The sequence below is a fragment of the Macaca nemestrina genome, chromosome 2, assembly GCF_043159975.1.
Source record: "Macaca nemestrina isolate mMacNem1 chromosome 2, mMacNem.hap1, whole genome shotgun sequence".
In the NCBI taxonomy this organism is placed as follows: Eukaryota; Metazoa; Chordata; class Mammalia; order Primates; family Cercopithecidae; genus Macaca; species Macaca nemestrina.
Window position 1 is genome coordinate 185,491,401 of NC_092126.1, and position 13,158 is coordinate 185,504,558.

Below are 13,158 nucleotides of genomic sequence, written 5' to 3' on the forward strand. Positions count from 1 at the left end.
GTAAGAAGTAAGAAATTGTGGTTGTCCAACAGCCAATAATTTGGATGAAGCTGGGGGAGTTTCTATTCAAACAACGAAATATTTGGAACATCTGAGAGCCAAACAAAACTCAAATTATTAATGAAATAAACTAACTGTTTTTTCTAATATAATGCTAGTACAGTTTTTTCCTCTCATCAATACATTCTTACAATGTAAGAATAAACATTAACAATCCAAATCCCTGAGCCATACTGAATCAGAATCTCTGGGAACTAGCTTCTGGGAAATGTGCCATTTCAACAAACTTCAAAAGTTAATCTCTGCACGCTAAACTTTGAGAACTACCATTTCACAATATGCTTTCTGTCTCTCAAGCTGAGGACAATTCTGTCTCTGTCCCAGGACTTCTGACAACTTGCTTTACACGAATAGCTCTAATAAACATTGTATCCGTGTTTTTGTGGGATTATAGTTTATTCGATTTGGGAAAACTTCTTTAACAAAAATAACATGAGTATCAATACAAAATCAATTTTAAAAGTGATTTATTTAGAATGAAAAAGGAAATCACAATAAAATAATGGACAGTAAAATAGTAAAGTTTCAGGTTCCTTTCTTCTGAAATCTCTTTAGGTTATTTACCAGAATGCTTACACAGAAATGCTTCCCATTTATAACCTGGTTCCCCTTCCCCAACTTGAATATTCTATTGTAACTCCCAGAAATTCTCAACATTCACTAGACTTCATGTGAAGGAGAAGCTCAAAGCACAACCTTCTTAGCTTCAACCTGAAACTACAATATTAGCCATTCACTTAAAAGTCATTAACACCATGGGAATGAGTCCTGGGACTAACAGTGTTGAGTGGCCATCCTGAACCATATTCCTACTGGTTTTGATTGGTATCTTTTTCTCTCTGTCTAGGACTTTACAATGACTTTTTATCTCAGGCATTACTGGAAAGACGAGAGGCTCTCCTTTCCTAGCACAGCAAACAAAAGCATGACATTTGATCATAGATTGATCAGAAAGATCTGGGTGCCTGATATCTTTTTTGTCCACTCTAAAAGATCCTTCATCCATGATACGACTATGGAGAATATCATGCTGCGCGTACACCCTGATGGAAACGTCCTCCTAAGTCTCAGGTAAGGAGAGCTGCCTATGGCCTTTGGCTTCCTTGTACTGCAGCCGTCTGCACCAAAGCTGATGGCGCTCATTTCAGATGAAACTCACAATGTTGCTGTCTGTCTAATGCTGCTGGAGATTGGGGCACAAGCATAAGATGTGATTTTCCCCTGGTTCTAACATCCTGATTTTTAAAAATGATTTTCTAACTATACCCAGGCTGGGTATATGTTGGTTAGACAAATAGAGTGGAGCTGAATTATGGAACTCCTAAAATCTGGCACAGAATATTATAGGTAAACAAGCCTGTTTTCCTCCTCACCAACTCCACCCCACCCCTGCAGTTTTGGAACCTTGGATTAGCTAAATAACTTTTCTTAATTGTCTCCTTCGTTTTTTCATGGGAAGCTATAGCTATCATTCAAGCTAACACCAATTTGCTTTCTTTTTCTTTTCTTTTAATTTAAAATGTGCATTCCAACACTTTGCTATAACAGCTCTCCCTTTTTAATGTTCCATATTTTCCTTTAGTCAAATGAGTCCTGTGCATATTGAGTGGCTTATCATGGATAATTCTAAAAATGTTTGGTAAACCCAAGCAACTCAGCTTTTTTAAATGTCCTACAAACCTTAGAAAAATTCTAAAGTAGGGTAAAAGAATGATACCCCAAAAGATATCCAAGTCCTAATTCTTGGAACCTGTGAAGCTTATCATGTATGACCCCCCCCCGAAAAAAAAAAAAAAAAAAAAAGAAGAAGAAGAAGAATCCTTACAGATGTGATTAAGTTAAGGATCTTGAAATAGGGAAGAAATTATCTGGATTATCTGGTTGGGACTAAAATGCAATAATAAGTATCCTTATAATAGAAAGGTAGAGGAAAATTTCATGCATACAAAAGAAGAGGAGGCAATGTGATCATAAGCCAAGAAATGTTGGCAGCCACCAGAAGCTATAGGACACATGGATTTTCCCCCTAGAGCTGCTAAAAGAGAAGGTCCTTTATGACACTTTGATTTCAGCCCCATGATACTGATTTCAGAGTTCCGGCCTCCAAATCTGTGAGAGAATAAATTTCTGTTGTATTAAACCACCAAATGTGTAGTAATTTATTATAGCAGCAGTAGGAAACTCAGATTATTTTTGCTCATTAAAAATACCTTACTGGCTGGGCACGGTGGCTCAAGCCTGTAATCCCAGCATTTTGGGAGGCCGAGGCGGGCGGATCACAAGGTCAGGAGATCGAGACCATCCTGGCTAACACGGTGAAACCCCGTCTCTACTAAAAAATACAAAAAAAAAAAGTAGCCGGGCGAGGTGGCGGGCATCTGTAGTCCCAGCTGCTCGGGAGGCTGAGGCACGAGAATGGCATGAACCCGGGAGGCGGAGCTTGCAGTGAGCTGAGATCCGGCCACTGCACTCCAGCCTGGGCGACAGAGCGAGACTCCGTCTCAAAAAAAAAAAAAAAAAAAAAAAAAATTCCTTACCCACTTCAGCACAGAGCTGTTGCCAGGCATTTTATAAGCGCTGTCAATGTTTTTAAAAATGCAATTAAAGGAAAATATCACTTTCAATGGGTTTTCTTTGATGGGGGTGGGGGCAGGAGCAGAACCTCACTGTGTCACCCAGGCTGGGGTGCAGTGGCACAATCTCAGCTTACTGCAGCTTCTGCCTTCTGGGTTCAAGTGATTCTCCTGCCTCAGCCTCCTGAGTAGCTGGGATTGCAGGTGCCCGCCACCATGCCCAGCTAATTTTTGTATTTTTAGTAGAGACAGGGTTTTACCATGTTTGCCAGGCTGGCCTTGAACTCCTGACCTCAAATGATCTGCCTGCCTCGGCCTCCCAAACCATTGGGGTTATAGGTGTGAGCCATGGACTTTTAAATCAGGAGTAGCGTCGGACTCATACCTACTGGAGTCAAGCCCCAGTAGGAATCAGGAGCAGAAGGGCACTATCTGGACAAAGAATCAATTGTTTTAAATTAATTTTGGTGGGGGGAAGTCCAGTAAATAATTAACTCAGTGAATTTTTCTTACCCTGCACATTCCAGGAAATATTTGGCCCTTGCCAGGCTCTTGCAGGGTAACCTCTAACCCCTTGGAATATCCTAACTGATAAGAGTATCTTTGTTTACTTGGGGGCTGGGGGCCAAGCCAGATAGTTTCTGCTAACAATGTGATTTACAGTGGAGGCTTTGAGCCCCTGGATATCAGCTTGACCTCTGGAGGGGCTGGAGACTAAGGTCAGTCATGTGAGTGGTCAGTCATGACTATGTGGCTACTCTCAGTTGAAAGTGTAGATACCAAGTCTTGGGTGAGCTTCCTTAGTTGGGAATGTCCCCAGGGTGTTGTCACATATCATTGCTGAGAGAATTAAGCACCAACCACATAACTCCATTAGGAGAGGACAACTGGAAATATGTTCCTGATCTCTCCTGGACTCTGCCCTGTGCCCCTTTTCTACTGTCAATTTTCATCTGTGTCCTTTCATTATAATATAGGTAACCAAGATGACAGCAGCTTTGCTGGGTTCTGCGAGTCATACTAGTGAATCGCTGACCCTGAGAGTGGTCTTGGAGATTCTCTAACACAGGAGGAACTCAAAATTGTTGTCAGCACAGCTCTTCCAGCCAACAGTAGAGCCAATCCAAGCCCAGAGCCAGATCCCCTGGTTCCGGCTTGGTTCTGACACTGCCTAGCCACCTAGCCTCCTTGGTCATGAAGTCACTCACGTGTACTATGAAGGAAGTGGACTGAAACACCTCAGAGGGTCCCTTCTAGGTTTAAAGTACTAGGAATACACCAAAACGAATATGTTTTGTGGCACAAAGTAATCCTTGGCTTGATGTTTTGTTGTATGACTATTGACAGTAGAATTAACCCACAGAAGATAAAATGTCCCTACTCCTCTGATTAACTCAAGGGCACCACAGGTAGGAGCATCTGTTGCCTTTGTTTTTTGCAAACCTGCTCAGGGGCCTTTTATGAACCTCTGATCTGCTATTGTGGGTACCGAAGTTTCTACTCTGAGGCAAGGTCATAGTAAAGCAGCCTCTGCCTGAAGCCAGGAAAATCTAGGAGGATATAACATTTGAAAAAACAATTCTCATCAGTATGCAAGCCTTTTGGCTTAATACTACCTGAATTATGCATTGTGCACATGGATCTATAACTAAGAATGCTCCAGGCTTTTCACTCACTACTGGAAAGAGAATATCCTCAGGTAAACTTGCTTTGTGAAGGAAACCTTTAACTATAGATTTTTATTGCCACCATTCCAACCCTTCGTTACTACAGACTATTTATGTGTGCATCTTCCAAAAAGCAAAAAATATTTAAATCTGTTTAAAAGTCTTCTCACTTTGAAGAGTGTTTTTCTAGAGACATCAGAGCCAGAAAATACGGAGGGGGCTGATCAGGAAATGGTGAACTCAGAAGCAGGTATGAGAGCTGAATTCACTCATTGACTCTGCGTCTTAAGAAAATCATCCACCCTCCTGAGTTTGCTTCCTTGAATGTTATTTGGACAGAAGATAATACTGCCTGTTTTGCATTATTCTAGAAAGACACACAGAACCGGCAAATAGTAAGAAAGCTTCAGTGTTGCGTGCTCGTTTGGCCAGGTGGTTAAATGATCTGTAGTTTTCTTTTTCTCATTCTTTTTATAGGATAACGGTTTCGGCCATGTGCTTTATGGATTTCAGCAGGTTTCCTCTTGACACTCAAAATTGTTCTCTTGAACTGGAAAGCTGTAAGTCTCACTTCCTGGTGGAGTGAGTACACATCATTTGAACACACCGTCACATACTCACATGTAAATAAGCATGCTCTTAACAAGCATTTTAAAATATTGATATATTTATCCAAAACCAAAACAATTGTGGGTTTTTTGTTTGTTTGTTTCTGTTTTTTTTTTTTTTTTTTTTAATGAAGGTTGATGGTAGTTCGTCTGTTAAAGGAGAAGGTTCAGGGGAAAAGCATTTTGATAATTGCATATCCTACAGTTTCCACAGTAAAGGAACAGCTCCCTAAAAAGGTCGATTCTTGCTAATGCTGTTATATAGACTGACACAAACTTTCCACATTTAGAAAGCCCTGGAATTCACGTTCCCAGATGAATCACAATCCTCAATTAAGTAGACTTGGATTCCCTAGAAAAATCTAACTGTAGACATAGACCCCCTAATCAAAGCCCCATCCCAGGGCATCTGAGCTGTCAATCACTTTTACCGATCAGCTATTTTTGATGGAAGATCTTAAAAGCTGACTGCAATTTTTGAAAATGTGTCTGAAATGCTGGGAATCTCAGTAGATGTCTACTCCACAGATGCTCTGCCCCAAAGCCATTAGAAATTTTCCATACCACTGTTTGACTTTAGAAAATTTCTTGTAAGATTAGCCCATTTTGGAATTTCATCCAAGGAAACTAAAAACAAAGGGGGACTAACGGCGTGGAGTCAGGCCTGTGACAGTGAGGGGATGCTACGATGTCACTCTGAGGCCTGGCTTAATGCTCTAAGAGAATGCACACAAATATGGGAGCAGCTATCTGGGGAGTTTCAATTCATTGTGTGGGCACAAGATCCACATTATACTAGTCATCAGGGTCTAACTTTTAGAGATTATTTTTCCTCTTCCTAAAAGTGTGTGTGTGATCAGTTCACTGGCAAACATATTTGTATCACCTAATATGTACATGTCATTGGACTAGGCACTAAGGATACAGAGTCACATAAGACATGGTTATGGAACTCATCGAACTTACAAGAGCTTATTCCACTTACAAGACTGGTATTTTTCATGTTTTAGATGCCTACAATGAGGATGACCTAATGCTATACTGGAAACACGGAAACAAGTCCTTAAATACTGAAGAGCATATGTCCCTTTCTCAGTTCTTCATTGAAGACTTCAGTGCATCTAGTGGATTAGCTTTCTATAGCAGCACAGGTACAGCATTTCACATGGGTGATTCATCAGCATTTATTGGATATCTACTGTTTGCAGAACACCACAACATGTGAAAAGACCGGAATCCAAGCAAGTGTCCCCTTTGGCCAGGACCATCATTCCTCTCGTTTTACAGGGAGCAACCTCTACCTTTCCATACATCATTTCTTTCCCACTCATGCAACCGTCTCTCACTAGATGCCTCGCTTCTATTCTTGACTTCTCCGGTCTCAATACAGCAGACAGAGTAATCTCTTTGGAACATAAAGTTCACAATTCTTTCCTGTTCTAAACTTTCCAGTGTCTTTCCATCACATTTACAACAAAATTGAAGTTTCTCAACGTGATCAGTCTCCTGCCTAATGTGGGACTCACCCACTCCCTCTGCCCCTCAGCACGTGCTACTCTCCCGACACTGGCCTTTCTGCTTGCCCACCTCATTCCATCTGCAGGGCCTCTGCTTGGCATTCTTCTCCCTCTGCCTGGAATGTTTTCCCCCAATATTCTCATGCCCAGCTCCCTCACTTCAGTCAGAACTTTGTTCAAATAGCTTCTCAAACGGTGCTTTCCTAACCAAAGCAACCCTGTGTAAAACAGGCTTCCCTTCTCACTGTTCCCTATTTCCGTCATCACAGCACTTACCATCACCTGAACTATACATTTATTTGACTGCTTTGTTGTGTGAGTGTCTTGCCAGGAAAAGGGCAGGGAATCTTGCTGACCATTTCTTCTGCAGTACCTGGAATGTGCTTGGCACATGATAGATGCTCAATAAAAATCAGTTGAATGAATCCATCCATAAAGTGCATCATTGCCCCAAACAGAAAACCCATCTGAAATTGGGCCTATATAGTACTCTTTACTATGACAGATGTATTTCTGAATTGACACCTTTTATCCAAGATACCTTTTAAAGTTATATGTGATCCCCGTTGACTAAAGTTGGAAGCAGCCTCCTTCTGCTCCCCTCTACCTTCCTCACCCTCCACTATCATTCCCCTGCTGGATATTAATATTCTGGGTCATTTTAGGCCGAATCCATGTAAAATGCCATTTCAGATTCAATGCAGCCATGCTCAGGCTAGCCAGAAAGTATGCCAACAGCTATCCCTGAGTTTCAGAGCTGTCCTGGCTAGAATGCTTTTATCTATTCTGCCTTGATGGTGGTGCCTTTTCTCCTCAAAGATTCTCCACTCTGTTCTTAGATCTTGGAGAATAGTTATCAAGTTTTTATCTAAAAACCTGCAACTTTAAGAGAGAAGTAGAAGTTTACATTGCAGAGAAGTTAAATGATTCTTTAGGAACAACAGCTATTTAGCTATTTAGACCCAGAATAAATTCTCTATTTCACTCCATTATTTGTCTACATTGCTTGGGATTCAGCAAACGATACTATCAATTTTAATCACGTTTATTGCCTTTTCTGGTTATATAAGTAACACATATTTATTTGTTTTGATCACTGATATATCCCTGGCTCATAGTTGATGCTCAAAGGCTAATTATTGAATGAATGAATAAATGTTAGATAATTTGAAGAGACCTCAGAAAAATTTAAAGGAAAATCTCTTTGTAATCCTACCTCATAGAGATAAACTATATTATTATTTTGATATATTTTTCTGTCCTCCGTCTCCTTCTTTTCTCACTTTGTCTTTCTCTATATGAATAAATATATGCATATATTTGTCAGGATTCTTAATGTTCTCAATCCTAAATTAAATTAATATTTAAATAAAAGAATGTGTGCAATGAACCATGATATATGTGAAGTATAATGTATAGGATGTTTTTTCATTTTACTATTGCTATGATAAAATAACTTTGGCATATGATAAATTGTAAATAGATATTTGCAATGTTTAATGCTAATATCATGTGATATATATAAAGCGTAGAAATGCAAAAGAATTGTCTCCTGCACAGAACATATACAAAACATACAGTAATAACAATGGCATTTCTTTAGCTTTTAAAGCACAATTATCCAGTAACATATATCCAACCATCCTCTTAACAAGAAGTTAAATTTCACTTCAAAATTCTAACTTTACCACTAAGTCATTCCATTTGCTCTACTATAATTTTATTGGTGCTTGTCAGACTTTTTGAGCCCTACCAGGCAGCTCCAACACTAGTTGATTTTTGTCTTTTTCTGATCATGGTTTTAGAATCTCTAAAGCTGGGCAGAATACTGGCATGAAAAAACTTACTGCTTCCAAAGATGCTTGCATTTTAAAATGAACTTTCACATCCTTGACATTCAAATGTAGTTACATTTTTAAGAAATAGCATTTCAGTTCCTAAGAAAAATGAAAAAAATAGAATTAGGTTCAAATGTACATGCTTTGTGTAACATGAGATGGAGAGTTATCCATAATACATTAATATTTTTTAAAAGCAAGTTACAGAAGAATATATTTTTAAAAATCCCATATTTGTTATTGAAGAATGTATTTCCATATTTATGAGTGTTTATGTACATATGTATACATATCGTGTGTGTGTGTGTTTATGTGTGTGTGTGTGTGAAGAAATTAACAATAGATACGTCCGAGAAGTAGGTACTAACTGGGGAGATTTTCAATATTTGCATTTTTTAATTTGTTACAATATACCCATTTTTTAAATGACAGAGATGGTAGGAAAAATGCAGAAGGGAAGCATTTTGGAAGTTGTATTCAAGTATTAAATTAATAATCATATCTGGGTTCATTTAACCATCCCTTAGGTTTCGGAAAGATTACACTTAGAAACTTACTTTAGTTCATGAGCATGTGATAGCTCTGCCTCACATTATCCACGAATCATTAAACATAATCTTCTGACAGTCAAACTCAAGTGTCTTTTTCAGACTAGTTTCCTGTTTAAATATTTTAGCTTCCTCAAAAATAACTTTTGATTTGTTTTCTTCACTTCTATCCTTACAACTACGAGCCACAACCACCACTCCCAAAACAACTTTATGGAAAAACTATACATCTGACTCTGGCTACAAGAGCCAGAAATATAGTTATAGGACCTTAGTTTCCATTTTATAGCCGAACAACAGGGTGTTGGTTTTTTTTTTCCGTTGGCCTTCACCACTACCATTGCCACTGTTCAAAAATCACCACGACCTGGCAATATTAACAAGCAGGTAAGGGCTTCTGCCTCCTGCTCCCTTTCTCAAAATCCTCAAAATCATGTACTATAAATTTACAAAGAAAAAAGAAATGACTCCTGCCCCTAAGGGATGCATTGAATAATTTTCTTTCATAGCATAATCTAGTGGCTAAATGTGTAAGTAGTAGATAGAGACTGCCTAAGTTCAAACCCTGTCTCTATCATTTATTAGCAACGTGACCTTGGACAAGTTGCTTAATCTCTCTAACCCTTAACTTTCTCATCTTTAATTGGGTTTCAAAATACTCTCTACATCACAGGGTTGTGAGGCTACAGGATGTCATGTAGTTAAGTACCTTAGAATGTTGTCTGCCATATAATAGAGGCTCAATAAATATTAGTTAGTAGCTGTTATCATCATCCTGTTTTCATTCACGTTATCTTGATCCTTTTCATAGAGAGTATTAAGGCCTACTTTCAAGGTGAAGGTGACTATCTCTAGGTATAAAAACCTTCTTTATTCTTGTCTTGGGACTGACTCCCCAAATACTGGCCCAGTCCTCCATTTCCTTGGGTGCCAACTCTCTAGTCATTTTCTCTCTTTTATTAACTCCTCTTCTTTCTCCTGTATGGCAAACTGATGGAGGCAGATGTACCCGTCCCCATCGAAAATTTAGTTCAGATGCCAAAACTGATGATGCCATACATATGACAAAAGGGTATGAAGTGATTTATTACTCACATAATGAGGCTTTCTAGAGAGAGATGGGCAGGTTCCCAAGCAGGTCTGAAATGAAAAATGGCTTGAGAGAACAGGAAGGGGCTACTGGCTTGCGTTTTTATGGTAGCTAGGGGGTGCAGCTAGGGTGAGGCTGCCTGTCGTAGGACAGGATGCATGGTTTGAACTTTTCACAGGTGCCAAAAAAGGGAGACCTAGTCTTTTTCATTAACTTGCTCAGATGTAGGGCAGAAGGAGAAGTTGGGCTTGAGAGCTTTTCTCAGTCAAACATCAAAAATAGAATCAGACTCCTCTTTATTGTACTACCCAAAATGAAGTCTCCACAATGTTCCAAGGCAGCACCACCTTTCCTGATAGGGAAATGGACTCCCCATGACCTGCAGGTTCCACTAAAATACCACTCCTAGTCTAAAACCACAAGGCAGAGCAGCAGTTTTACTTCCTGGTTACTCCACCCTGCCCCCACCCCACCAAAAGGAAAAAAAAAAAAAAGGTGTTCTCCAGAAAAGTATGAATAAAGAAAGGATGCAGTTAACTACTTTTATTTCAAGTTAATAATGAACAGAAAACCATATACAGTAATAGTGTCTTTCTTTTGAATTTCTTTCACAGGTTTTCCTTATTTCTTTTCACCTGACAATAATTATATAAAGTTGTAAGTTCAGATAGCTGTTATTGTACTCTACAGCCATCACTGAAACTCTCGGTGGTATACAGTAATAAATTGGGGCTGTGATATATGTGATACAAAACAATGAGAAACTTAAAAAATAATTTATATTTTAACTTTATAATGTACTATGCGATGTATCTTTTATTACTCCTGGTAATGAAATTGTTTGATATTCCTGAACATGTATCAACTGACTGTTAGAAGCTTAGAACTAGGTGAGGAAGAAAAAGATAATGAACATTGAATTGAGAATAGGATTCTAAGAGTGGAGTCTGCCAGTTCAGTGTGGGTTGGCCGGGTGTATTTCGCAGGCCAAATGCCTAAGTACTTAAGTGATCCATCTAATAGGTTTGCCATCTTGGGTTTCTAAGAAATTACCACTGAGACTAGCAGAAGGGTTTTCCAACTCTGCAATACCTATGATTTTTATTTTATAACTTTTGACCTATAGTCCCTGTATTTTGAATAGTGTTGTCTGAAAATAAACAGAATTTATCACGGAAAAAATAATCATAATCTTGCTACTTATTCATAAAAGATGTATTTTCTTGTTTCCTCATTTATTGCCTTATTTTAGTAAAGATTTAACAAGTTTGGCGCATAGTTATTGTGAAATAAAGCAAGGTAATATACAATAGAAGGTATGAGAAAAAAGGAAAAATAAGGATAAGGTATTATATATCCTGGTACGTGGTCATTAAAGAATGGTGCTCAGAGAAGTCTGGTAGATGTCTGAAAATTTGGCTTTAAACTTCCTTGTAGTCAATGGGAGAGGTAAACCTGAACAAAATGTGCGTGTGGATGTGACCACAAATGGTGCTTTTAATTAGCACAATTAATCAATATTACCAACATGAGTTTATATAATTTCAATAAGAAGCAAAGAAACATCAGTTGGTTAGTTTTTTGCAGATTTGCCATACACAAATTATGGTATTCATGAGACTTTAAAATTATAAAACTAGCTTATGGATGTCGTTTTCTTTCCCCTTTGAATCCCCAGCTGTCTCCCTCCCAGGTCAAAATCCAATGACCTAGTACCTACTGTGAATCTTTTCATTCAGATAAATGTTTCTTTTCATTTGTTATAGCTAATAAATGGTTTGCTGGCTCTTTTATGCCATTATTAGTCATGTATTGAAGACTTTCCCTCTTGCAGAAGCACCACAGCACAATATATTGTGGAGAAAGATCTTTAGAGGCCATCCCACAAAATATAACTGCTATTCATCCCTAAACTGCGGGTTTGGAAGTTAAAGGGGATCTTTGAGTCAAATAATTAAGCAGACTGCAGTTCAGCTGGTTGAACAAACATTGACAGAGTGCCAGGCCCAACTAAATGGAGACGAGTATGTCAAATTCCACGTCCCCAAGGGCTTGGAGTCTAAAGAAGCAGGTCATTTCACTAAGTGCAGTGTTTCTAAGGGGAAGCTTGCTCTAATGAAAACTTTGGCTTTTTTCCATAGGTTGGTACAATAGGCTTTTCATCAACTTTGTGCTAAGGAGGCATATTTTCTTCTTTGTGCTGCAAACCTATTTCCCAGCCATACTGATGGTGATGCTTTCATGGGTTTCATTTTGGATTGACCGAAGAGCTGTTCCTGCAAGAGTTTCCCTGGGTAAATCTTTCCCCATCTTTATAAAATACTAACATGGGAGAAAGTTAGTATTTTACCTCAGTAAAATTAGTATTTTGCAGTTTTGGTCTTGACATCCTCAAGGGCAAATTGTCATTGAGTTCTTTCCTTGGGAACCCAGATTTTAGGGATGAAGTCTTTGCTGACTGACCTGCAGTTGGGTGACAGTAAAGAAAGGAGGTGAAATTATGAAGCATAAACAGCTTCACTTTTAAAGCTTATCTCTTTTCTTTTTTAAGGAAACCTCCCCATGCATTATACAAGTACATTTAACTTTTCATGACAAACCCTTACAGAAAGGAAAACCTTCAAACTAATTCACACTATACTGTTAGTGTATTAATAATAAATTACCATGGTGGGTTAACAAGAATGTGGAGGAGATGCTTGAATTTGAAAATATGAATACTGATTAGAAATTAGGATGTAACTAAAAGGCCCAAATCAGAATCAACCACAGTGGAATTTCAGGTACAGTGGCATATTAGTTGGCAAGAGATTTTAGGTGGAGAGACGTTGCCAGCCTCATTAAGTCACTACACAGGGGTGATTATCTACACCTTCTAACATGCTATATGCCTCTGTCACACACACTGATTTATGGGAACCATTTCAGACCCACTTAGCAATTATTGAGATCTTAGAAAGTGGAAGATGCCAAGCTAAGCAGTTAGATGACATGTTACTTAATGAGAACCCAAGAGATAATCCCACTTGCCTTTTTTGCTGGTCAGGACAGAGCCCCCTCATTTTTATCTGATTTTGTTCTTTCATTTGTAGTGCTCTATCTAGAGAGAAGATTGTTACTATTATAATAATTGTTACAATTATTGTAATTATCACACAATTCATTCCAGAAAGGGTGGTTTGTAAGTTAATGTTCACAAATTATATGCATACTTCAAAAGATCATTTGAAAGACATAAATTATTAATATTAACAATT

The 13,158-nt window shown here is 38.5% G+C and overlaps 1 protein-coding gene across 12 annotated transcripts in view; it reads left to right on the forward strand.

Annotated features, from left to right (window-relative positions):
• The window catches only part of LOC105477435 (gamma-aminobutyric acid type A receptor subunit rho3), a 104,351-nt gene that overhangs the window by 69,538 nt on the left and 21,655 nt on the right, over positions 1–13,158 (forward strand). For 11 of the 12 annotated variants that reach the window (XR_011620404.1, XR_011620405.1, XM_071092542.1 and 8 more), the window contains 4 exons: positions 908–1,131; positions 4,778–4,860; positions 5,919–6,059; positions 12,043–12,195. Coding sequence is in view for 10 of the 12 variants with exons in the window: in XM_071092542.1 (XP_070948643.1) it covers positions 908–1,131; positions 4,778–4,860; positions 5,919–6,059; positions 12,043–12,195 (601 nt within the window). In the remaining 2 variants the exon portion in view is untranslated. The remainder of the gene's footprint in view (positions 1–907; positions 1,132–4,777; positions 4,861–5,918; positions 6,060–12,042; positions 12,196–13,158) is intronic. The other variant, XM_071092543.1, reaches the window with a different exon arrangement.